The following is a 26251-nucleotide window of genomic DNA, read 5'->3' as shown; positions in this document are numbered from 1 at the left end:
AAAAAAACATCACAATTCAGCCCCAATTTCTCTCTTTAAAAAAAAAATTTTGTTTTAAGTTTATTTTTGAGACAGAGAACTAGTGGGGGAGGGGCAGAGAGAGAGAGAAGGAGAGAGAGGAGGGAGAGAAGGAGAGACACAGAAGCTGAAGCAAGCTCCAGGCTCTGAGCTGTCAGCACAGAGCCTGAGGCAGGACTCGAAGTCACGAGCCTGAGATCATGACCTGAGCCAAGGTTGGACACTTAACAACGGAGCCACCCAGGCGCCCCTGACCCCAATTTCTCTTTCAGAGTGTTTGCCTGTCTTCTCTCCCCTTGCATGACGTGGCCACAACGATAGAAGCTGTTCTCTCACACAACAGGCTTTTCTGTTCCTCCTAGCATTTTTCTGTCCCCACTCGGAGAGGTCCTTGAAGACTCATTCATTCGTTCGTTCATCCATTCTTTCAAGGAGTGACTACTAAATGTCAGGTAGCGTGTGGGCCCTTGTACCCAACTCAAAGGGCTACAAGGAGCCTCTTTGGCGAACTCTTACCCTCTCCACACCCCCCCCCCCCCGCCCCCCAGCCACCACTGACGTCAACCCCTCTCAGCTCCACCTGGGCTCTAGTTTTAGTTTTGATCACCCATCTGTGTGACTTGTTCACCCGTCCTCCCACACCTTCCCCCAAGCCGTGGAACGCCCATTCTTGGTTATTTCTTCACACCGTGAAGGCTCAAAACATCGAAGAGGGGTGAATGACCAATCAACCCCCACCTCCTCATCGGAGGAACTAAAGCACGGAACGGGGAGGGGACCATCCGGCCCAAAGTCCTCAGGCAGAAACCAGGCCTTCGCCAACCACGAGGACTGCTAGGATCTCCCACAGCTCTGCGACACGCCCCAGACCCGGTGTGGGGTTAACTAACCTACACCAGCCCCCGGCCCCCGGCCCCATCCCATCGCTGCCAGCGTGGAGGAGAGGGTCCCGGGAGCGAAAGGGGCAGGCCGTAGTGGGGCGGCGCCCGCACCCGCGCCGGAGGCCATGGGGAGGAGGCCTCAAACTTAGGCTGCGGAGGATCGCACGTACGGGCGGCCAAGCCGAGGCGGGTGCGGCCGCTGCTGCTGCTGCGCGGCGGGAACTACAAATCCCAGGTGGCGCCGAGACGCAGAGGCGGAAGGGGTGGGCGTGGGCGTGGGCGTGGCGAGGAGGGACGGGCCAGAGCGGCCGGAGGGCCACGCTCTGGCTGCAGGCACTGCGAGCGGGAGACCATGTCCGGGAGCAGCAGCTGCAGCCAGACCCCAAGCCGAGCCATCCCGGCCACTCGCCGGGTGGACCTCGGCGACGGCGTGCAGCTGCCGCCCGGGGACTACAGCACCACTCCCGGCGGCACCCTCTTCAGCACAACCCCGGGAGGTAGGCGCGGGCTTCGGGTGCTCGCGGCGCGGGAGGACTGACTGGGCAGAGCGGGAGGGGTCGGGAGTGGCCAGTTGGACGGGGCGACCGGGCAGAGGGGCCCGATGACTGGAAAAAAGGGCACCACGGACACAGCGAGGGTCACAAGCGGATGGCCTCTTTCCATTGCCTGCCCTCTGAGTGCGTCCTCCGAAGCCCCGGCTGCAAACTACCCCAATTCGTTTCCTCCTGGGAGAGACAGCCGAGTACCCCTACCCAGACGGATACGCACACTTCCAGAACAACCACATGCTGAGGTGTGCTGCCTCTTGTGGGTGTGGGGCGTACTGAGGGAAAATAGCGCCGGCTCAGGGTGGCCTGGGAGCAAGGAGAGGCCTGGCCTGGGGTTTTTAGGGGATGGGATGGGCGTTCTTTTTGGGGGTAAACGACTCTTGCAGAATCCCTTTTTCCTTCCCGAGGCGCCCCCAGTTTTGCGTTGGGCCTCCGCCTCTGACGGAGGATTTGGGCCGACGGCTCTGTCCTCCAGCAGCGCCTCACCTGCACCTGTGGCAGGTTGCCCACTTACGCATGTGGGATCTACGCAGAGGGACCTGGGGCCGCGGGCAGGACTGTGCAGAAAAACACGTTCTTCTGTCCAGGGGGAGGGGGAGCCTTGTGACCTCCCTGAGTGTATAAGGAAGAGGAAGCTGAACTGGCACGGGTTGGGGCCAGCCTTAGGCTGCCCCCGGGAGCCAGGCATTCCTCCCAGCCCGGGAGCCCCGGCGCACAGGCGCTGATGAAACCTACCCGCGCGTTTGCATGATGAAATCGTCGTGGCTCACCACTTCCCTGCCATCCCCGCGCTGCCCTCAGCCCGCTTTGCTCTTCTCCCCTCCCCTAAGCCCTCATCCACCGCTCCTGCCCAAACTACCCAAACTACTCGAAAACTACTCGCAGACAGTGGCGCTCCGTTGAGAGGCACGGGTGCAGGTGGAGCCAGGGGAGCAGCAGCGTCGCGGGCCACATCACATGCTTATTTTCTCAGGCTGCGGTCCCGCCATCAGCAAGCACAGCCAGATCCGAGGTCTCGGGCCGTTTGATCCAAAACATACAACGTTAGAACTGTTAGGAATCACAGATGTACTTGTTTCATGAGGCCCCAAACTGGAAAACACATGTCCCTTGTCCGATGTCACACCGTTTTCTCAGATTGAACGAGAAATACTATCCAAGTGTAGAGGGGAAAATGCTCTCTCTTCTATTAAAAATGATCCAAGGAAAAGTTCTCAGTAAGCCTTCTGTCCACCCTTGACTCAAATTCTCTTTCCATGCTATAGTTCTTTTGTAGTCCATTTGGTCTGCTTTCTCTGTGTCATACTGTGTCTGCCAGGATCCTTCCTGACAGTTTTGGGGTTCTTCAAGTGAGGGTGCACATCTCTGATCTTTTCAGAGTGGGCACTGAGGCAGCCCTGAAGGCTCAGAGGTGCCCTTTTCTGCACTCTTTATTGCTGGATGGGGACAAGTCAGATTGGAAGGCACAGCCAAGGGCACTGTTTACAGGGAACTCTGATCTACTTCTCACCTTGGACTGGGAAATGGGTTTTTTGTTTGTTTTTGGTAAACCTCAGCATATCTCCCTGCCTTTGAAGGTCTCTAGTTGGGAGAGAGGGAAAGGGGCTCTGAGATCAGAGTGTAACTCTGTTTCTGAGGCCAACTGGAGGGAAGCTAGCAGTGCCAGGAGCCTAAAGCCAGCTTTCTTGTCCTGGAGTGTCCAGCAGGACAGGCATAACGCACAGGCTGTAACCTGGAAAAACACACCTTGTTTTTGCCAAAGTCAGCCAGTCTGGTCTGCCTCAGTTAGCCAAGGCTTGGAGTCTTCCTCCAAAGTCTGCTTCACCCTGCTTCTTTGCCAGGGCAAAGAAGCTTAACCCAAGGAAAGGTCATTTCTGGCACCCTTTTGCTGTAGCCTTGAGTGCTCTTTCTCATTCCTCAATATACATGTGAATTACCTGGAGACCTCATTTTAATGTTTCTTTTTGAGAGAGAGACATAGCGTGAGAGGCAGAGAGGAGTCACAGAATCCGAAGCAGGCTCCAGGCTCTGAGCTGTCAGCACAGAGCCCGACGTGGGGCTCTAACCCACGGACTGTGAGATCATGACCTGAGCTGAAGTCAGACGCCTAACCGACTGAGCCACCCAGGCACTCCACCCGGAGACCTCATTTTAAGTGCAGACTCTTGATTCTGTAGATTCTGCCATTGGGCCTGGGATTCTACACTTCTAACCAGTGCCCAGTGATTGATCTAAGTACTACACTGAGTACTCAGGAATGAGTGGAATGTGACTTCCCTCACCTTTGCAGACCTCAGGGTCTGGCAAAATGCTGCTGCTCTCCAAGTAAACTTCTTTTGAGGTTGGGTTTGGCATCAGCCCTCAAACCAGGCTCTGGAGAGAGTCTGCACAGGTGCCCATGCTAGTTTCTTTGCAGGTGTCAGGAGCTCTTGGAGTGTCCACAGGTCACTCTTCTGGGAATGGCTCTGCAGTGTTTGTCCCCAGAGGAACAGGAGCTGTGGTTGATTTGAACCATTTCATTCCTCAGGCTCCGATTTACTTTCCATGGTCATTAACCTTTCACAGGCTAAACCACTGATCTGGTTAGAAGTCTGGAAAACTTCAGAGAAATTTGTTGAAAGGAGTGTTGCATATGAATGTTTGAGGCTTAACAATCACCAGTGACACCATAGCCCCGCAGAACCTTTGAATGGTCAGAAACCTTCTTCCACCCCTCTCCCATCAACCTCCACATTCCCCATTTCATGTTGGATTGTTTGACCCCAAAGCCACTAGGGTTGCTTGGCTGGTAATCATACCTAAACCCTGTAACTGGGTAAGGTTAATCAGAGGTAGGCAGGTGGGGCTGCAGGTGTTAATGGCACCCTGATATAGACAAACAAAGTCTATGCCCAGAAAGCTTACCTTGGAGCAGCTCCCAGGTCTTTGGCTATAGGACAGACAGTGCTGGGAAGAGGAGGAGGTGGCCTGGGCACTGAAGCTAAAGTATAGCCAGTGTCCGGAGGCCTCGGTCACACAGTGGGAGATTATGTCTCCTAATTACCCAGGGTCGACAGTAACTCTGATGAGACTAGGGTCTCATTATTCTGGATGGGTTAAAAGAACTTGGACATTAAGGCAGTGAGGGAAATGTAATGGGCCCTCTTCTCCCATTGAGCTGAGCTTCCTATTAAGACATTTAGAACATTCCACACTATGTCCCTCATTAAAGACTTTGACTGGGAGCCCTGGTGTAGAGCACCCCAGACTCCCTCTGATGCCCACCAGACTCAATGTGTTTAAGGCATTGACCACATCCAGAACCTGGAAAACTATCTGACCTCAAGGGCTTGGCTTGCTACTTAGGAAGATGAAGACACACCTGAAATAGAATTAGGAGCATCAAAGTTGTAGCCGTAGAATGAGGCAATTAGGCAGATACCCCCACCCTTCATAACCAGTAGAACTTGTATGATTCTCATTGTGAGAATTGCCTGCTCCAGGTCGGCAGCCTGCTAAGCCTTACATTCTAGCAATGCACACACAGCTGTGAGATTTTAATTGCCTTCACATTTTGTTGTTGCTTTTGTTTCCAGTATCCTCAAAGGATGGCAGGGCCTTATTTGAAAGGAGAGTTTGATCTTTTACATATTGATTTTTTTTTTTTTTTGAAAGAGCAAAAAAGTCCTCCATTACCAAATTTAGTAAAAGGACAGGCAGGGTGGTACCTTGTCTACTGTTGTCATCAAGCAGTGAGGCCTTTTCTGGTGTGGGTCTTTAAAGTTTTATTTATTTTTGAGAGAGAGCGCAAGCGGGGGAGGGGCAGAAAAATCCAGAGCACAGAGCCCTATGCAGAGCTTGAACCCATGAACTGTGAGGTCATGACCTGAGTCCAAGTCTGACGCTTAACCCACAGCCACCCAGGTGCCCCTCTTGTGTGGGTCTTTATTTGATATCCTTGCAAAAGAGCGGGGAAGGGGCAGCGGGACCGAAAAAAGGATTGCTTCCCAGGGCGCAAGTTTTGAACGAGGAGTGTTCATTTTCACGCCTACGTTTTACGTGTTCACACAAACAAAAAAACCTGTTGCTTTCTGGGCTTAGAGCCATGCCAGTGTTCTTCCTCCATTATGATTCATGACAAATGAATCACATGTGCTTGTTTACATGTTTGTTCCCTGGGTAGATGGGAAGTTCTTTCCGAGCAGTCTTACTCATCTTTGTATTGCAGTGACTGAGTGCTGAGTCTGGTGTTTAGCAGGTGAAGAGTTGAAAAGAATCCTGGAACGACCGTATTCTCAGGGTAACCTAGTTCCTTTGCCACTGGGCCTGGGTCTGAGCTGGCTTAATGAAGACATCTAAATTTTTCTTTTCTGCTCTTTCAGTTGCAGGGCATAATTGCTTACCTTGGAATGTCCCAGGGGCAAGACTAACTTTCCCTGAACTTTGTCACTTATCCCAGTATTGCTAATACTACTTTTTCCAACTATTGCACAGAAAGTAGAAGGAGGTAGCCTTTATACTGAACGTGTCACTACTGGGGCCAGGGTCTCAGACACTGGGATTGATGCTCCTTATTTACTTGTTTGCACCCAACCTCACTGCTAGGCAGGGGTAAGTCACATCTGCCCAGGTCATTTGGATGCTCCAGGACATGGGCAACACAAGGTGTCTTGCAATCCAGTGCCCATGCCCCTGAAAGTTTGAGAGAGTTCAGATACTAGGCCCCGAGTATCACAACACTTAGTAACTTCAACAACAGCAACAGTAAATTCTTTAGGCTGGTTGGGCATTTTCTGATGATCTCCCTGAACTCACTCATCTGGCTGCATACAGTTAGCAGCTAGATTGTCTGGGGCTAGAAGGTCCAAGATGGCCGTACCCACATATCTGGGGACACCTGGAAGGCTGGGAGTTCTCTCTTTCCTCTGTATTCTATTACTCAAAGCAAGCCACAGGGCTACTCCAGATTCCAGGAGAGGGGAGATACCAGCCTTGGAATGAGAGGAGCCTCCTATAGGCACAGGGATGGGAAGAGTCACGGGGCCACGTTTTCAGGCAGTCTTCCACAAGGGCCAAGCCTCAAAGAGTGGTCCTTCGAGGGAACTTAACTGCCCATCCTGCTGTGTGGCTGCGCAGGGCCAAGGCCAGGAATTAGAAGCAGACCAGAACTGCAAGCCTGTGAATTGACTCTTGGTTTAAGAACTGAAGACACCTTCCTGAAAACACAGAGTTCTCGATCCGATGCCCCGTTTTCAAGGCCTTATGTTCAGCTCCACAGAGCAAACTATGCGGGTGGCCATGATGCCAGGCCACTGGGCCATACCTTCCACTGTGTGTCATGCCCCTCCTTGCTAACTGCTACCTAGCCTGCCTCCTCTTTCCTCCTCAAAGCAGCTAGGCTTTGGGAACTCCCTTCAGAGGAGCCCACGCTTGCCCACCCTGCCCAGCACTTCCATCTGAACATCCTTGATTTTCTGGAGTGCTGGCAGTAGGATGGAGTCAGGTTCTGAGGCCAGCGGTCCAAAAATGCGTAGGAGTGAGAATCCCAGGAGGTGCAGGTGCAGGTGGGTTCAGAACTCCCCTTGGTTTCCTGGTGACACATACAATGCGGAGGTTAACCAGGTCTGTTGCCTTAGAGAGAGTGCGTGTGTGTAAATCAATTTCTCTCTTCTGGTCTTTGGAATAAAAGGGGAAGGCAGGCCTATCTTAATTTGCTCAAGCGGCCATAACAAAATACCACAGACTGGGTGGCTTAAACAACAGAAATTTATTTTCTCACAATTCTGGTGGCTGGAAGTCCAAGTCAGAGTGCCAGAAGGGTTGGTTTCTCCTGAAGCCCTTCTTGATGGTTGCAGATGACTGTCCTCTTTGCTGCCACTCTATGTGGTGTGTGTGGTATCTCCCTCTCTCTCTTATAAGGACACCAGTATATTGGATCAAGGCCCTACCCTAACAGCCTCATTTTAACTTAATGACCTCTTTAAAAACTTTATCTCCAAATTCAGCTACATTGAGGCTGGGAGTTGGGACTTCAGCATATGAATTTGGATGCGAGGGGTTGGGGGGCAATTCACACAAAAAACAGAGCCCCTCCTCTTTCCAACCACAGCTTTTGTTGCTGTGTAAAGGGAGGCATTTCAGATGGAGGCTTAACCTGCTTGGCCTGGGTGCATTTTGAAATGTTTGGTTGGGGTGGGTGTGAGGGGGTTGAGGGAAGGGGAAGGAGCTTGGCCAGCTCTTAGAATAATTATTCCAGCTATTTTGTTCTGCACAGTTCTGTAAAAACTTTGTCCCTCCCACTTAATTTTCAAAAACAAAATTTTTATTTTGATGTTTATTTTTGAGAGAGAGACAGACTGCAAGCAGGGGAGGGGCAGAGAGAGAGGGAGACACAGAATCCAAAGCAGGCTCCAGGCTCTGAGCTGTCAGCAACAGAGACCGATGCGGGGCTTGAACTTACAAACCACAAGAGCATGACCTGAGCTGAAGTCAGACGCTCAACCAACTGAACTACCCAGGCACCTCTCTCCTGCTTAATTTTCAAATAAAGCGGACTCTTCCTCACATGTCAGGGCCTCGAAGGGAGGGACTAGTGAGAGGGCCCTTTGTTACTCACTGATTGCCCTCATTTGGTATTTGAGGATCTTCATGAGATTCCCGGCCCCTAAGAAACTTCCAGACTTTGGTTCTCTTTGCAGAGCTGGTAGGGCCAGAGATGAAGAAAAATCGCAGACCAAGCACACCCTGATTGTCTCCCCAAGATTTTCTCCTTGACAAGGTGGCTCTGCTTGCTAAACAGACTGCCCAGCAAGGAAAGCCACCCAGACGCATCGAGCTCCTGCCTGGTGTGTGGCGGGCGGTTGGGAGCCCCCCCCCCCCCCCCCCCCCCGGTAGACCCTGCGTGTTGGCCTCCAGGTTGACACAGAGCTGCTGGCAAGAGCTGAATGTAAAATTATCCGGAGTATTTTGTTCACAGGCTGCTGGCTTGCATCCGAACGAACGTAGGCATTTGAGCCTCCCCCAAGCATGTTGTGAAACACTCTCCCTTTCCCTGGAATGGGAACAGCAGTTCTAGGAATTCTGTTCTTGCACTCTGGCTCGGCCTCACGTCCCCCCCCCTCCGCCCAGGGGAAGAATGTTTCCATCAGGAGAGGCACAGGGGAAAGTGAGGAACAAGCAAGGCTCAATTTACAGAAATCCCTGCCAGCCCCATTTTGAAGCTGAGTGTGGCTACTGTGGGAAAATGGAGAAGAGATCAAGGCCAGCCTCTCTCTCAGGGAACATCCTGTTCTGGCCAAACACTCAGAAGAATAGGTAGCAGTCTGGAGACCCCTGGAATGTTCCCAGTTGCCCGTGCTGGCTAAGGCACGGTAGCCTGGTCTGCCTTGCTAGTTTTAAACAGAAGTTGGGGGGCGCCTGGGTGGCGCAGTCGGTTAAGCGTCCGACTTCAGCCAGGTCACGATCTCGCGGTCCGTGAGTTCGAGCCCCGCGTCGGGCTCTGGGCTGATGGCTCAGAGCCTGGAGCCTGTTTCCGATTCTGTGTCTCCCTCTCTCTCTGCCCCTCGCCCGTTCATGCTCTGTCTCTCTCTGTCCCAAAAATAAAAATAAACGTTGAAAAAAAAAAAAATTTAAACAGAAGTTGGTGTTTAGGACTGGAGGCAATACAGGTTAGGTCTGCCCCCTGGATGGCCATGGAGGGGACAGCCTTTCTGAGCCTCAGCTTCCTGTCTGCCAGTTGAGGATACTGTATCTCCCTTGTGGGGAGTGGGGGATGGGGCACTAAGACCTGGCCTGTCAGGCTATGGGCAGTGATTTAATCTCCACACTAGTCCTGTGAGGTGTGGATTTTGTTAGTACCGTCCTCTTAGAGCTGAGGAATTCAGCGGCCCTTGAGAGTTGAGGGGCTGTTACACGGCACACCCAGGTTTGAGCCCAGAACTTGTGCCTCCAAGCCCCGTGCTGTTTGCACCGCACTGAGCACCTGCCAACCAGGAGCTCCTAAAAATAAATGGTAGTGTATCAGACCTGGAACAGACCCTAAAGATTACCTACAAAGCCTGGCACATGGTTGGTACTTTAAAAATAGTTTGAATGAGCCTAGTACACTGCCCTTGTTTACAAGTGAGGAAAACAGACCCAAGGGGAATGTCTGCATTGCTTTGTACATTCAAAGAAACTGCTGTCACCACAAAGCATGTCTTGAGAAAAAATACCATTCTTGTATTTGGCGCATATCTGAAGTTTTCAAAGTCCCAAATGACACTGGTTACCAAACGTGCCGAAGCGCATGTTGGTTCTTGAAGCGTGTTTCCATGGGCCAAAAATAGGAGGGAGGGTGCCCTTACCCTACTCCTTTCACCCCCAGTCTCTTTTTCCAGGGTTGCTTACCTCCCCTCTGATTCGTCCCAGCTCTGACCATACAATTGGTCCCTAAATCGTGTCATCTGAAGCTGTGCCAGTCATAATAGCTAGGATTTGTTTGCATAGGGCTGACCTCATGTCAGCCTCTGTTGTATTCCACACCATAACCCTATGATGTAGGCACCATCATCATTGTCCCCAGTCTACAGAAGAAGAAATAGAGGCACAGAGAGATTGAGTAATAACTTGCCCAGGGTCAGTAGAGTTAGCAAATGGGAGAGCTGGGTTTCTAACCACTAGACTGTATGGGGAGAGGAGCTCGTATTCATCCTGGCGTGTTGTACCCACACCCTCTCTCTACAGGGCAGGTAACTCTTGCAGCCCGCTGGACTTAACGTCTTCCCCACATGTGTTTATGTGGTGACGTGTTTAAAAGGCTTTCACTTCGGGGCGCCTGGGTGGCTCAGTTGGTTAAGCGTACGACTTCGGCTCAGGTCATGAGCTCAAGGTCCGTGGGTTCAAGCCTGCTTCAGATGCTGTGTCTCCTTTTCTCTCTGCCCTTCTTCTCTCTCTCAAAAATAAACAAACATTAAAAATAAATGAATAAAAAGGCTTTCACTTAGAAAATGGACTCAGTTCTTCTCTACAAGTAGTTCAGAACCAAACCTGACTGCTACCCCTGCACCCAGCAGGATCCCAGCTACACAAATGGTTTGAAGCATGGGGGGCGGGGGTCTGCCGTTGTTCTTTTCCTACCCTGCTGGGAGGCAAGTTCTGGATACCCCTGCTCTGTACCTCCAGTTTTTCCAGTCTAGACCACCGTCAGTCCATAGACCCATTCCACTTTGGGAGAGTGCAGAATTGGGGTGACACTGATTTCTCTGGATGCCTCTGACTTTTGGAGGGCTTGATGTCTCTGTCCACACTGGCACACACAGGGTAGATCTCTCCCCTGTCTCTGATCCCCACATATGCCTCTGCTCTCAGGCTTTACCCACTTGACTATAGTTGTTTGTTTGCAGATCTTTCCAACTAAATTCCGAGTGAGATCAGAAATTGTTCTTTACATGCCTAGCACTTGGCATGGTGCTGGTACAAAGGGGTTCAAATACATGAGACCAATACACCTGTTTGGGGATGCAGGATCAAGCAAAGATTGATAAATGTGTAGGTGAGGGTAAACACTTGTCCATGGAGGTTAACACTTGTCCCTGGATTGGTCCCTATCCTTGGATACATGTCCTGGGAGTTACAGTCTAGCATGGACAGGGCCTAGCACACAGCCCAGAGAGGTGCTGGAGGGACGGGCTCACCACTCCACTTACCCTGCCCAGCAGAGAGCCCCTAGGCTTTTTGTGGGGAGTGAGGGGAGTCTACCTAGTTCCAGTCAAGGCCATTTTCACTTGACTTACTAGAAAAGACATTCTGACCCTGTATCCTTATTTATTTGTTTGCTTAATGCCCTATGTGTTAGAGTTTTGTATTAAAAAACAAAATATACTCAGCGTAAAAGATGTTCGTCTTGCCTTGATCCTTATCTCACCCCCAGAGGTGACCAGACACAAAATACATACAGTTCTGTGACTCTTCCACACAATATGTTGCAGACAACGTGCACTTGTTCCAAATAGTAACCACACAGCACCGAATTATAGGTCTGATCCATAATTTAACCTGTCCTTTAATTTAAAAAATAAATCAAAGTTTTATATACATATATATGTGTGTGTATAATTATATAATTCTATCTTCTTTTGTATGTACTTGATTTTTTTCTGTAATACAAGTATGTGAACATTATTTGTAAATTGTTTATGTAGGTAAGTAGTTAAATCTCAAAATTACTGAAAGCCTCCCAACAAAACAGTAACCCCGTACCTCTCTCCACCCCCATCTCTTTAAAAAAAAAATTTTTTTTTACATTTATTTATTTTTGAGAAACAGAGTGAGACAAAGCGTGAGTGGGGGATGGACAGAGAGAGAAGGAGACACAGAATCCGAAGCAGGCTCTAGGCTCTAAGCTGTCAGCACAGAGCCCGATGCAGGGCTCAAACCCACCGTGATATCGTGACCTGAGCCGAAGTCGGACGCTCAACCAACTGAGCCACCCAGGCGCCCCCCCCCCCACCCCCATCTCACTCTTTAGATGCAGCTAACATTTTTCAGCCCTTTCTCTGGGGACTTACTTCCATATTTCTGACTTTTTCTTGACTTTTATTGATAGTTGAGGACTTATTGTCTGTACACCCTCATCTCTTCCTTTTTTTTTTAATGTTTAGTTTTGAGAGAGAGAGAGGGAGAGTGCGACCTGGGGGAGGGGCAGAGAGAGCGGGAGACACAGAATCCGAAGCAGGTTCCAGGCTCTGAACTGTCAGCTCAGAGCCCGACATGGGGCTTGAACTCACAAGCCGTAAGATTGTGACCTGAGTCGAAGTCGGAGGCTTAACCGATTGAGCCACCCAGGTACCCCTCTCATCTCTTCCCATTCCCTAATTTAATTATATCACAAATTAAAAAAAAAATACACATTATTTTTATTACTATGGCCCTTGATGAGCCAGGTAGTTAATTATTGTACAACTTAGAAAAATAGAGTTAATAATTGCTTCATTTTAAAATGTAATTCGTTTTCAGGGGCCTGGCTGGCTCTGTTTGTAGAGCATAGGACTTTTGATCTCGGGTGTGAGTTTGAGCTCCACGTTGGGTGTAGAGATTACGTTTAAAAAATGTGCTTACACTCACTTTAAGGACCCCAGGTTCAAAAGTAACAGTGTTGGCCCTACTTTGGGGTCTAAGAATAGGCGTGATGGGTGAAGGACCTGGACTGTGGCAAGTAACCTGTTACAGACTTACGAGGTGGCTATTTGAGGCTTCTGGTGAAATCTGCACATCTGTGCTTCATATCTGTTTCCTACCCTCTAACCCACACCTGTGCACTTGTTCTGTGGTTCTGGTGTCTTGTAATATTACTGGGTAGCCAGAAACAGGTGCAAATGCGTTGAGGTTTTTGCTGTGTTTAGCATGATCAGCAAATTGTGAAAATGTAGAAACACACAGAAAAGGTCCAGTGGCATAAAATAAATGCAGAGCTGGAAGTGGACTCCCTGGGGCTGCTAGACTTGGTATGCAGGACTGTGAGCCTGTGATGAGCTTCTCGTCCCTGTATAGATGCAGTGTTCTTAGCCTTAGTGGAAAACCTTGGTTTGGTGGTTTTAGCCTAGGGGGGCAAATAGATTGTAAAGGACAAAGCAGTATCTCGGTAGCATAGACCAGTGCTAGCCCTGTCTGTCTATTGAAATAGAGAAATGGACTTAGCTTAGCCACAGAGGTTTAAACTATCTGGTTGTCCCATACATGAACACAACCCGGGGCTCGGATACACAGTTGTATTTAGTGTTTTGTGGTCTGCTAGCCTTTCCAGCCCAGGAGCTTTTGGACAAACCTTTGTCCTTGTGTGAGGTTCGTTGTTGGGATTTTGCGTTTGTTTTTGTGAATATTCCATCCCTGAGCTTTGCAGGTAGACAGATGTGATTCAAAACTCACATTCTGAGGTGTTTCTTGCAGCAGAGTAATTGGTTTGCAGGAATAAGTCACGCTTTTCCGCTCAAGGTGGGGGAGGGGTGGTAATCCATGGGATAAGCTAAAGTTAAGTTGTTAGGAGAATTTGATTGGAAATTTTATCTTTGAGCTTTGTTGCTCTAGTTCCTGAAGTAACTTGGAGATGCTCCTCAATTGTCCATCCACTGCTGTGATTCCTTGGGTCCCACCCATTCTTTCACTTTAAGAGAAAACAAGTAATTGTTGCAGGAGTGTCTGTATTTTGCAATTGCCCTTTATAAGAAGCACTTTTTCCAAATAAAACAATTTTTTAAAAATGTGCTTAGTTAAAGGATGCCGGGTGGTTCAGTCAGTGGAGCATTTGACTCTTGATTTCGGCTCTGGTCATGCTCTCACAGTTCATGGGTTCGAGTCCCACGTCGGGCTCTGCGCTGACAGTGTAGAGCCCACTTGGGATTGTCTCCCTCTCTCTCTGCCCCTCCCCCACTCACTCTCTGTCTTTCAAAATAAATAAACTTTTTTTTAAAATTTTTTTTTAATTTTGTTAACGTTCTATTTATTTTTGAGACAGTGAGAGACAGAGCATGAACAGGGGAGAGTCAGAGAGAGGGAGACACAGAATCTGAAACAGGCTCCAGGCTCTGAGCTGTCAGCACAGAGCCCGACGTGGGGCTCGAACTCACGGACCGAGAGATCATGACCTGAGCCGAAGTCGGCCGCTTAACCGACTGAGCCACCCAGGCGCCCCAATAAACATTTTTTTTAAATGTGCTTGGTTTTCATTCAGGTAAGTCTCCCACACCCTCCAGTACCTCTAAAATACTAAACAAAATACAGTTTTACACACAAATTCGACTTGTGGATTTATCAGTACATTCTTTCCTTCTGTCCTGAACTGACAGGGTTTGGTGGCTCTAGAACGGCTCTAGTAGCTGCTGACATGAGATCTCCTGAAGCCCTTCATCTTATTATAATTTTGTTACAATATTCATCCTGTAGCTTTCTGAAAATGTTTCTATTATACTTTTACTTGGTTGGTATTTGGCTGGGTATAAAATGAGGCCAAAATGAATTCTCCCTGGAGATTGTGAAGGCATTGACCCACCATCTTCAGGTTTCCAGCCTTGCCATTGAAAACATTTATGCCATTTTTATTCCCAATCCTTGTGTGTACCTGCTGTTTTCTCACCCTTTCTGGAAGATTTTAGGATCTTTTTATCCTCAGTGTTGTGAAATTCTGCAGTGAATGTTAAGTTGGTGTTTTTAATTCATTACACAGGATACTCAAGGGGCATTTCAAGACTGATCTCTTTCAATTCGGGAAATTTTTCTTCCCTTTTTGTCTTTTTAGGTAAATTCCTCTTAGCAGTTTGTCTTTTCTCTCTTTCTTAACTTCTTGTTATCTGATGCTGGATTTCTAATTTGGTCTCTTTTTGCCTGTTACTTTTGTCTTTCTGTTCTTTAAAGTCTTTAAAAAGTTAGGGTGCCTGGGTGGCTATGTCGGCTAAGTGTCTGGGCTCAGGTCGTGACCTATCAGTTCAAGGATTCGAGCCCCGCATCGGGCTCTTTGCTGACAGCTCAGGGCTTGGAGCCTGCTTCAGATTCTGCCTCTCCCTCTCTCTGCCCCTTCCTCGCTTGCACTCTCTGTCTCTGTCTCTCTCTCAAAAGTAAATAAATGTTAAAAAAAAAAATTCTCTCTCTCCCTCTATCCCTATCTCCCACTCACTCTCTCTGTATCTGTCTCTGTCTCAAATAAATTAAAAATATATATATTCTTTCAAAAAAAGTCTTTAAAAAGTTGAAAAGTTTAAAAAACAGTAAAGTCTGGGGCGCCTGGGTGGCTCAGTTGGTTAAGCGCCTGACTTTGGGTCACATCATGATCTTACATGAATTGTAGCCCCACATCAGCCTCTGCTAATAGTGCGGAACCTGCTTCAGAACCTGTCCCTCGCTCTCTGCCCCTCCCCCACGTTTGCTCTCTCTTTTTCTCTCTTAAACTTAAACAAACAAACAAACAAACAAACAAACAGTAAAGTACCTTAACTGTTTCCTTCTGTTGGTTTGTTTGGATCTCTCCTTAGATGTAAGCTTTTCTCAGAAATGTATGGAGACATCTGGCTGGTTATATTTAAGAGTTAGGCACTCCAGAGCTGACTGGAAGCCCTTTGTGAGGTCTGGAGGCTGGTGGGTTCAATCTGGTGGCTAGCTGGTATTTTTCATTGGGAATCCCCTTCCCAAAATCAACTTCTTTTTTTTTTTTTTTAATATTCTGCATTTTTTTACGTTTATTTTTATCTATTTTGAGAGAGAGAGCGCCCACAAGAGCAAGCAGGGGAGGGGCAGAGAGAGAGGGAGACAGAATCCCAAGCAGGCTCCTCACTCTCAGCACAGAGCCCGACATGGGCTTGAACTCTGTGAACCAGAGATCATGATCTAAGCTGAAGTCAAGAGTCAGACGCTTAACTGACTGAACCACCCAGACACCCCCCAAAATCAACTTCTATTGGTCTTTATTTTTGCTGTTTATTCTAAAGCAGAGCAGGGAGGGGGGTGTGAGGCTCACCATTCAAGAGGTCAACCTAAACTTAATTTCTCTGTCTCCCCTCCCTCCTGGGGTGAGGGACATAGGGGACCTCTCCCCATTCCCATTTTCCATGTTGACTCTAATTCCTGAACCTTCCTGGGGTTCTTCAGAACCCCGCTTCCTGGTGTAATGTCCACCCCTACCTCCCTGCATTAAAAAAAATTTTTTAACATTTATTCACGTTTGAGAGACAGAGAGAGAGAGAGCATGAGCAGGGGAGGGGGAGAGAGAGTGAGATACAGAATCGGAAGCAGGCTCCAGGCTCCGAGCTGTTTGTTAGCACAGAGCCTGGTGCGGGGCTCAAACCCACGAACCTCCCTGCATTTAGATGCCACCCTCATCCTCTCTGTTAGAACTATTCCTCCATTCACTTTCTGTCTTCATGTATTGTGATTTGGGGTAACAGTTTGAGCCCCACTTGCTTCCAACTTGAGTATGGGCTTCTGTTTCTTGTTTTCTCGGTGTTTACGAGACTTTTGAGAGAAGCATCAGGGAAAAAAGTGTCTTGGCTTTGCCATCTTAGAGCCACCTGGATCCTCAAAAGCTCTTCATGATCTTGTTTGTAGAAGCCTAATGGAGTTGGATCATGTTCCCTAATATAGAGAGAAAAGGTAGGCCCTCGGCTGAAAAGGATTATGTGGATACCACGGGTGTGATACCCACATACCCCAGAAGACCACACCTGACCGACACCCAAGGAGCTGCCTGCTGCTCAGCGCTTTGTAGGGACCTTGGCATCCCCCCCCACCCCCCCACCCCCGGTTTCCATTTCCTGTTCCTGTTTGCAGGCCAAGTCCCCAGCTCCTGGAGACTGCGTTTCAGCCAAGGGTACCTATTTTTGACGATATGAGACTATGTGTTTTGCTGTTTGCCTCATCTGTGGGAGACGTAGGGAATTTCCAGAAGATCACTGTTGCCATGTATTGGTGGATCCCATGAAGGGACAGGGGGAAAAAAGGGTTAAAAAGCTAAAACTGCTTCCACAGGAAACATTTCCACTACATTGATCTCCAGCTCACATTCCTCAGTGACCCCAGATGAGTCAGTGCGGGTTAGTGGTCCCCTCCTAGGCTTGACACCTTGCCAGCTGACTTTCTGAACACCACTGTTCCTGCCCCCCGCGTGGCCTCCCTCCCCAGCTGAAATACTCCCACAGTGGGCATCTTGGGAACCACCTCTGCTGGCATTTGGTTTCTGGATTTTATTAGCGCAAATGAGGATTCCTATTTTTTTTTTTTAATTTTTTTTTTCAACATTTATTTATTTTTGGGACAGAGAGAGACAGAGCATGAACGGGGGAGGGGCAGAGAGAGAGGGAGACACAGAATTTGAAACAGGCTCCAGGCTCTGAGCCATCAGCCCAGAGCCTGACGCGGGGCTCAAACTCACGGACCGCGAGATCGTGACCTGGCTGAAGTCGGCCGCTTAACCGACTGCGCCACCCAGGCGCCCCTAGGATTCCTATTTTTAAACAAGTGCCCTACCTAGGTGGAGGGCAAGGGGCACAGAAGTTCTTTCTTTTTCTCCTTTAAGTATAATTAATGACTTAAAAATCGCCCGGTATAGACCCCCAAAGAACTGAAAGCAGGCTCTCGAAGAGATAGTTACACACCCAGGTTTACAGCAGTATTTTTCACACTAACCAAAAGATGGAGGGTGAATAAACAAAATGTGGCATATCCACACAATGGAATATCATTCAGCCTTAAAAAGGAAGGAAATTCTGAGACATGGCCAACAATGTAGATGAACCTAGAGGACATCATGCGAAATGAAATAAGCCAGTCACAGAAAGACAAATACTGTATAATTCCACTTATACGAGGTACCTGGAGCAGCCCAATTCATAGATACAGAAAATAAAGCGGTGCTTTCCAAGGCTTAGCGGGGAGGGAAATGGGAGTTGCTATTTCATGGGTGTAGAGTTTCAGTTTCGCAAGATCAAAAGCATCTTGGAGATTGGTTGCAGAACACCGTGAAGGTACTGAACACTGCTGAACTGTATACTTAGGAATGTTTAAGATGGTGAATTGTATGTTATTTGTATTTTCCCACAATTACAGAAAAATTTCTGGGGGCTAGTGGCCTTTAAAGAGCTTCTCCAGGAGTGCTGACCCCCCTCTTTTGTTTTTTGAGACCCTTGAATCTCCAGCTCTTAGGTTGCACACAGATGGGGTCAGTTCCCTATTCTGTGGTGAACAAACCAACAAAGAAGCAAAGCTGGAGGGAGGCCAGGACAGGGGAGACTCTTGCCGAGCCTTGAAGATTAAGAAACAGAGAAGAGTGGTCCCTCTCTGAAGCCAAGGCATTTACCCTCAAGGAGAAGGCACTGTTGTTCTCCATTTGTAGCCCACTGGGCTCACAGCCCTTCATGTTACAGATGAGGAAACTGAGGTTCAAACGGGGGAGGAACAGAGGTCTGTGTGCACAGGGTCACACTACTGGCCAGTGGCCGAGCCTAAAATGCAGCCTGGGTTCTGTGTTCTTTGCTTTACACTGTCAGCACGGAGCCTGCTTGGAATTCATTCTCTCTCTCTCTCTCTCTCTCTCTCTCTCTCTCTCTCTCTCTGCCCCTCCCTTGCTTGTGCTCCCTCTCTCATTCTCTCTCTCTCTCTCAAAATAAACTTAAAAAAAAAAAAAAAAGAAATGTGAACTGTGAACTTTAGCCCACATAGTGATGATGAACAAGACTCAACTTCAGCATCATTGCCTCTCAGCCAAGGAGAGCAAGGCTCTGGGTAACTTAGGGCCAGAGTCAGACTAGGACATCCTGCATGAGTAGGCCAAGTGCACGTTTTGGTGTCTCTGACCATTTTTCTGCTCTTTAGCATCCTAGCTCTCAGCAGAAGGACCCCGACCCCACGCAAGCCTACTCAGAGCCCAGAGATGCGAATGAATTCCTCTCTAGGATGCCACTCACAGAGAGCCAGTGCTCAACATCTGAGACAGGAGTCCCTGCTGTTGGGACAGCACACTGTCATAGCCTTTAAGTGAGGGAAATACTTGAGGGCTATTGATAAGGAGGGGCATTCCTGAAGTCTAAACCATAGCTTCTAGCTACTTCTCCAGGAAAATACCAAATGGCGGATGACCTTGGTGCTGCGGAAATGGGAGGCCAAGAAGGCTTCCACAGAGTCTTGGGCAGTGGCATCTGTGGCCAGGGTGGGGCCGAGGAGCTCCAGGAGGCAAGGCCAAGGACAAGGAGTGGGTCTGCATCACCAAGCTGGGCCGCCTAGTCAAGGACACGAAGATCAAGTTCCTGGAGATCTGTCTCTTCTCCCTGCTCATCAAGGAATCTGAAATCATTGACTTTTCTTGGGGGCATCCCCCAAAGATGAGGTTTTGAAGATTATGCCGTGTAAAAGCAGACCCGTGCTGCCAGTGGACCAGGTTCGAGGCATTTGTTGCCATCAGAGATTACAATTGACACGCTGGTGTGGATGTTAAGTGCTCCAAGGAGGTAGCCACTGCCGTCCAAGGGGCCATCATCCTTGCCAAGCTTTCCATCATCCCGGTGCAGCAAGGCTGCTGAGGGGGGGTGGGGAGACAAGATCAGCAAGCCTTATATTGTCCCATGCAAGGTGACCGGCTGCTGTGGCTGTGCTGGTGCGCCTCATCCCTGCCCCCATGGGCTGCACTGCCACCCTAGGCAACTTCACCATGGCTACTTTTGATGCCATTTCCAAGATCTACAGCTGTCTCACCCCTGGCCTCTGGAAAAAGATGGTGTTCACCAAGTCTCCCTATCAGGAATTTACTGGCCATCTTATAAAGACCCACACCAGAGTGTCTGTGCAGAAGACCCAGGCTCCAGCTATGGTCACCACATGGTTTTATACAAGAAAATTAAAAGGAATTAAAGCTTGTTAAAAAAAAAAATCAGGAACACCTGGGTGGCTCAGTCAGCGAAGCATCCAACTCCCGACCTCGGCTCAGGTCATGATCTCACGCTTCATGAATTCGAGCCCCACATTGAGTCCTGCGCTGACAGAGCCGAGCCTGCTTGGGATTCTCGCTCTCCTTCTCTCCCTGCCCCTCCCCTGCTTGCAGTCTCTCTCACCCAGAATAAATAAATAAATATTTAAAACAATATTTTAAAAGATCATAGCTTCTAAACTCCGGGCACTTATTCCCTCTGCAGTTTGCATTACAGTTGCAGCTTGCATTCTATATTAAGTATTTCTCCTTATATCTCGTACTTTTTAACTTAGTTTTTGTTACTTTATTTAATTATGTGCATTATTTATAACATACATACTATTATATTAAATTATATCCTGTTATGTATTGAAAGGAAACTTGATATCACGACCATATATGGAAAACCTGATCCACTTACCATAAATAGAAGGTAACTATAAAAAGAAATATGACACCAAGAGAGTTTTAAATTCTATCTGGATTCCACTGCCTGCTGAAGGCTTTGAGCCTGAGACCTGCTCTTTGTTGAAAAGGAAGAATCAGGAGTGTGAGCGAGGTGTTTAAGATAAGTTACTAGTACCACACTGGTGCTTTAGAGGTAATCCTGATTAAATAAGAACCCAACATGAATCACCTCTCATTAGTCACTGTTCTTTGATGAAATCAGCTGATTCTCCCACCAGAATCCCGGGTCCTGGACTTTAGAAAATTCTCCTTTTAAAGGTATCACTCAGGCAGCCGTCCTCACAGGATGGCGGGATGGGATGGGTCCAGGGTGTGGGTGAAGGACCAACTCCCTCAGAGTTGGTCCATGCCCTGGGGTGATGCTTGGGAAAGGAGAGAGAAGAGGGAGTGGGTAGAACACAGACCATGTGCGAGCCCTGAGGTGCAATGACATGTCAGAGCAGGTGTCACAAGGGGACACACGTAGCAGGAGAGCCTTTGGTGGGAAAGGTGGAGCCCATGTGGCACTCCTGTCCACAAAGCCCAGGAAGGGAAGTGTCCTCATTTTTACTAGTCTGGGAGAGTCACTTAATTTTCTGTTGGCTCATCTGTAAAATGGAGTTAAAGGTTCTGGATATCCCTGGGGCACCTGGGTGGCTCAGTCGGTTGGGCATCCGACTTTGGCCCCGGTCATGATCTCATGATCATGGGTTCGAGCCCCCTAATAACACTAAGCACTGGTTAGGTATTCGAGCCCCACGTGGGCTTTAAGGAGAGAGCCCTGGATGTGCTGATCCGAGGGGAAGAAGCATGGCATGGTGGCCTTGCCAGGCCCCTCTTCCATCAGTGTGCCCCACATGATGGCGTTGGTGGTTCTGAGGCAGCAGAGTAGGGCTGCAGCCAGACACCTGAATCTGCATCACTCTTTTCCTTTTTTCTTTCCAAATGTTTATTTTTGAGAGAGAGTGCTAGCGGGGAAGGGGCAGAGAGAGAGGGAGACAGAGGATCTGAAGAGGGCTCTGTGCTGACGGCAGAAAGCCTGACACAGGACTCGAACTCAAGAACCATGAGATCATGACCTGAGCCAAAGTCGGACACTCGACTGACTGAGCCACCCAGGTGCCTTCCCTTTTTGTTTCTTTTCTTTTCTTTTTTTTTTTTTAAAGTAAACTCTACCCCAAAGGTGGGGCTCAAACTCATGACCCTAAGATCAAGAGTCTCATGCTCTACCAACTGACCCAACCAGGTGCCCCAGTCTCACTCCTCCTTGATCTGGCTTTTGCAGAAAAACTTGCTGCCTCTGCTGCAGCCATGCCTCAAAGATGTGGGAAATGCACAGGGAGGAGGTTTGAGATGGCTTTTCCAATGTCCCTGCCTCCTCCCAGGTACCAGGATCATCTATGACCGGAAGTTCCTGATGGAATGTCGGAACTCACCTGTGACCAAAACACCTCCACGAGACCTGCCCACCATTCCCGGGGTCACCAGCCCTACCAGTGATGAGCCCCCCACAGACACCAGACAGAACCACCTGCGCAACAGCCCAGAAGAGAAGCCGGCAGGTGGTGAGTGGCCGGGCTTGGCCAGGCTCTCCCTTGGGAAGGGAACATATGCAACCCGTGGATCCCCTTCAGAGAGGAAATTTCGGGGGGGGGGGGGGGGGATTGATGGTGGCTGCCCCACCCTCTGTGGAGCAGCTTAGAGTGCAGAGGTGGCGTTGGGGGACAGTATTGCCACCAATGCCAACTTTCCACGTGCAAGGGGCCCAAGAACTCCAGGAGAGGTGACTTGGCACCATCAGGTAGTCTAATTAGTGGAGAGCTTGTTTGAAATGAGGGGGACTCCACACAGCAGCTTTCATAAATAAGTATAACCCTTTGTATCATTGTATTAAAGCATTTCTGCTTGTCTGCCTCATGTGGGCCACACCCACAATGTGCATGTGCAGGAGAGGACTTCTCAAAGATACGGTATACTTGCCCTCTAGGAAATCACATGTCTGCAGGATCAGAAAGGCACCCAGGATGGCTTCTGTCAGGGTATTGGTCCACTAGTGGATTCTTGATGAAGACAGGTAGAAACCGTGCAAGTGGTTATTTCTGCAGGTTTGACACTGGGCAGCTAGGTCCTTCCTGGTATCTCTCCCCACCTGCCCCCTAAGTAATCAGAGCAGCCACCATGGTAGAGGGCCGTGTGAATGCACTCTTTGTGGTATCATGACTAGCTAGCCAGAGCGTCTGAGTGCTCCCATTGTGGGAAAACATAGTGTAAGCACTTGCAGATGACCTGAGTCAGATTGGAACCCTCTGACCCTTCCCCCGGAAGGCAGTGCACCAAGCCCAGACAGGAAGCAGCTGGGACCTCAGGCTGGGCTGGCCCTGCTGACAGCAGCAGAGCCCATGTACCCAGGGCCTGCAGGATGTGATTCATAGTTACCCAGCGAACCCCACAGCCATGACAGGCAACCCTTGCCTTGTCTTTCCTTTCAGACTTGGACAAGAGTGGGAGGGAGGCAGAGTTGGGCACACACAGAGCCAAATGAAAGACGGCACCAGGCAGTGTGGCTCCCTGCCTTTCATTAGAGGATGCAGAGAAAGATGGATAGATTCATGTGGTCAGTAAGATGGTGCTTCCCAGCCACCCACTTTTGCCTCAAACCAAAAACCGGAAGTTGAGGATGAAGGTGGTCACACCTGACATTGCTGAGCCAGCACTGCCTGAAGGCTATCCCTAACCCCTCCCAGTTTCTGGAGCAGTGATCCCCATAGCAAATGCAGTGGTGGCCCAGAGGTGCCCCAGGCTGACAACCCTTAACCCACAATAATGGCCTAAGAGTTCCATTGTGATGGGGTGGTAGGGATGGACATAGTTTTTCATTTTGCTGAACGGGCTATTAGCCAAAGCTCCTAGCCTTGGACCATATATTTGTGTAAATATAACCAGAAGAAGTGGCCAGTTTCCCCGTGGGGGCCAGAGCCGGCATCTCAGTATATAGAACCAGAGAGCAGCCTTACCCAGGAGATCATGAATGAGGCAGCTCCATTTCAGAAAACAACTTCCTGCAGCATGAGTTACTTGGAGATTTTTGTGGAAAGAGTTAGGGTGAGGGCAGTGAGTAGCTGAACTACCAAAATAACTCCTTTACTGCAGAGTCAGGCTATTCTGCGGGCAATTGGACATATGCCTAGTAGGTTGTATTACCATTTTCTAAACCACAGCTGACACAGTTGCTCAAAAAGTTTTATGTTTAAGGAATATGTTTCTGTGAGGTTGTGTTTTTGTTTTAATTTTTTTTAAGTTTATTTGTATATTTTGAGAGAGAGAGAGAGAGAGAGCGAGCACGACTGGAGAAAGGGCAGAGAGAGGAGAGAGAATTCCAAGCAGTCTCTGCACTGTCCGTGCAGAGCCTGACACAGGGCTCGAACTCATGAACTGTGAGATCGTGACCTGAGCTGAGATCAAGAGTGAGACGCTTAACCAACTGAGCCACCCAGGTGCCTGTGAGGTTGTATTTATGTCAAATCCAAGTAACCATTCACTTTTATTAAAAACAATAAAAATTGGCTCAATTGGTTAAGTGTCTGACTTCGGCTTGGGTGATGATCTCATGGGTTTGTGGGTTTGAGCCCTGTATCGGGCTCTCTGTTCTCAGTGTAGAGCCCACTTTGGATCCTCTGACTCCCTCTTTTTCTGCCCCTCCCCTGTTCATGCTTTCTCTCTCAAAAACAAATAATACATTTTAAAAAATAAAAATCAGTGGTGGCTGGGTGGCTCAGTTGGGTTAAGCGTCCAACTCTTGATTTTGGCTCAAGTAATGATCTCACGGTTGTGAGATCAAGCCCCAAGTCAGGTTCTGCACTGGGCCTGGGGGCCTGCCTAAGATTCTCTCTCCCCCTTGCCCTTTGCCCCTCCCCCGTTTGCACATGCATGCTGTCTCCAAAAAATACAATTTTTACTTTATGTTTTTTAAATATTTTTGAGAGAGAGAACGTGAGTGCGTGAGTCGGGGAAGGGCAGAAAGAGAGAGGGACAGAGGATCTAAAGCGGGCTCTGCACTGACAATGGAGAGTCCTATGTGGAACTCGAATTTGCGAACCATGAGATCATGACCTGAGCCACAGTCGGACGCTCAACTGACTGAGCCATCCAGGTGCCCCCAAAATAAAATATTTTTAAAAAGCAATAAAAATTGTATGAAATTCGGGACTGCCGCTTCTTCTGTGGGGATACCTGGTCTCCCTTCTTCCTTTGGGACTAGGGAAGAGAGCACAGCTGGACAGGGAAACTTCAGGCCTGTTTCTAGGAATTCCTAGTGGAGTTCTGCCCTCCCTCCATTCTCCTAGTCTTGTAGGAACAACAAAACGAAAAATAATAAACCATCTCACTGGCTTCTAAAATGTGAGCCCTACCATTCACCCATTGCTTACCTGGCCATCTGTCCCTTCTCTCCCCAGGTGAAGAGTCACAGTTTGAGATGGACATTTAAAGGACCGGCCATTGGATTGAGTGATGCCTCTGGGCCCCTCTGGCCCTTCTTGGGAAGAGTAACACCAGCCAGATCTTTTGCAAGTTCTAATCCTGGGCAGGCGTTGAGCTTGGGGCCGGCCATCCCGGCCCTCTGCTCCCTTACTCAGGGCACCTGCTCCCCCTTCCTCTTCGTGAACACCAGCAGATACCTCCATGTGCCTCCATTCATGCACCCTAAGGGGAGTGACTCTCAGGAGCACACCCTGCAGCCCAGGGCCAGGAACTGGACATGGAGGAGCCCTTCTGAATGATTGTCCGGCTCTTCCAGCCCCATCCTCTGGGGGCGCACCCACCCCTTCCTTAGGTCAGTGTTGTGGGAAAACTGCCCTGCCCTCCTTCCCTAAGAGAGGAAATAAAAGCCACCTTCGCCCTAGGGCCAAGAGTTGGCCCCTGTCTGAGCTCTTTTCAACTCCATGTGGATAACTAACCCCAACTACAGTTTGCATGGTGCCTCTAAGCACTTTCCTATACTTCTCCCATTGCTTCTCACACTGAACCTGTAAGGTAAGTAGGCTAAGTGTTCTCCTCATTGTACAGCTCAGAGAAGTTAAAATCACATACCAGTAAATGACGGATGGCACTGGCTTTGAGCTGTGCTGCTCTCCATCTCTTGTTGTTCAGTGCTGGGTGTGATTTCTTTTCTGGGCTTTGTCCCCCAAGCCTGTCAAGTGACCCGGTCACCTTCATTCTGTCGCCCGTTCCCTGCAAGAGTCAAAGGGAAGAACCTGAGCCTTGGCTGATACAGGCATGCACCCCTCATATTTGTCCAGTGATCCCTTCATGTGAGCTGTCATGGGAGGGCACACACATGAGACAGGTGCTCTGTCTTGAGGATTTCACTGACACACAAAATTCGTCCCTAGGGAAAGGGAGTATAAAAGAGACTGTATAGGATTGGTTATCAGGGAGTGGTCTGTGCAAGTAAATGCTTCATGGAGGTGATGCTACAGCTGGGTCCTGAGAAGGAGTGGGCTGGGGAAAGGCAGGGGCCCAGAATTGCCAGGGTCAAGTGATCTTGGGGAACCAGGACATACAAGGACGTGACATCAAGTTGCCCGCTTTAGCCAGAGCAGGTAATTTGTGTGGGTGGGGACGGCTTGTATAAATGGCCATAAAAGGGCCAGATTTCTCAGGGCCTTAAATGCCAGGCGGAGGTCTTGTGGAGAAGCAGCAGGTGTTTCTCATTATAGGATATGCTGGGCATGGGTGGCCTTTGGCAAGAGGCAGTGGTTGACTTGGACCTTACAGTTCTGGACTCATAACACTTGTCAGTCTACCATTTGGGAGCAGCAGGCCTTAGTGGTCAAGTCCTTTGCCTGGCCTTTTCTACAGCCAAGTTGGAGTCCCCTCCCCCCACAAGGACTGTGAAGGCAGCTGGAATCGGTGTGCCTGGTGAGGGTGTGTGGAAGGGCCCAGCTGTAGCGGCATGT

The 26251-nt window shown here is 49.1% G+C and overlaps 1 protein-coding gene and 1 pseudogene across 1 annotated transcript; both read left to right on the top strand.

Moving 5' to 3' along the window:
• The first annotated feature begins 1191 nt into the window (after positions 1-1191).
• EIF4EBP1 (eukaryotic translation initiation factor 4E binding protein 1) lies at positions 1192-25203 on the top strand. Its single transcript, XM_086703711.1, has 3 exons — positions 1192-1396; positions 21680-21859; positions 24749-25203. Exons 1-3 carry the CDS (start codon positions 1252-1254, stop codon positions 24778-24780), a joined length of 357 nt encoding a protein of 118 aa, XP_086559837.1. The 5' UTR covers positions 1192-1251; the 3' UTR covers positions 24781-25203.
• LOC147581609 (small ribosomal subunit protein uS5 pseudogene) lies at positions 17390-19940 on the top strand (annotated as a pseudogene).
• Positions 25204-26251: the final 1048 nt, after the last annotated feature.

The sequence above is a fragment of the Puma concolor genome, chromosome B1 (genome assembly GCF_028749965.1).
Source record: "Puma concolor isolate L17-30 chromosome B1, mPumCon1.1.hap2, whole genome shotgun sequence".
Classification (NCBI taxonomy): Eukaryota; Metazoa; Chordata; class Mammalia; order Carnivora; family Felidae; genus Puma; species Puma concolor.
Note: the sequence above shows the minus strand (reverse complement) of the source record. Positions and strands in the feature narration are given on the sequence as shown.

Coding starts and splice junctions, on each gene's coding strand:
- EIF4EBP1 (XM_086703711.1), top strand. CDS start 1,252: ATGTCCGGGAGCAGCAGCTGCAGCCAGACCCCAAGCCGAGCCATCCCG. Junction 1,397..21,679: donor CTTCAGCACAACCCCGGGAG/GTAGGCGCGGGC, acceptor GCCTCCTCCCAG/GTACCAGGATCATCTATGAC. Junction 21,860..24,748: donor AGAAGAGAAGCCGGCAGGTG/GTGAGTGGCCGG, acceptor TTCTCTCCCCAG/GTGAAGAGTCACAGTTTGAG.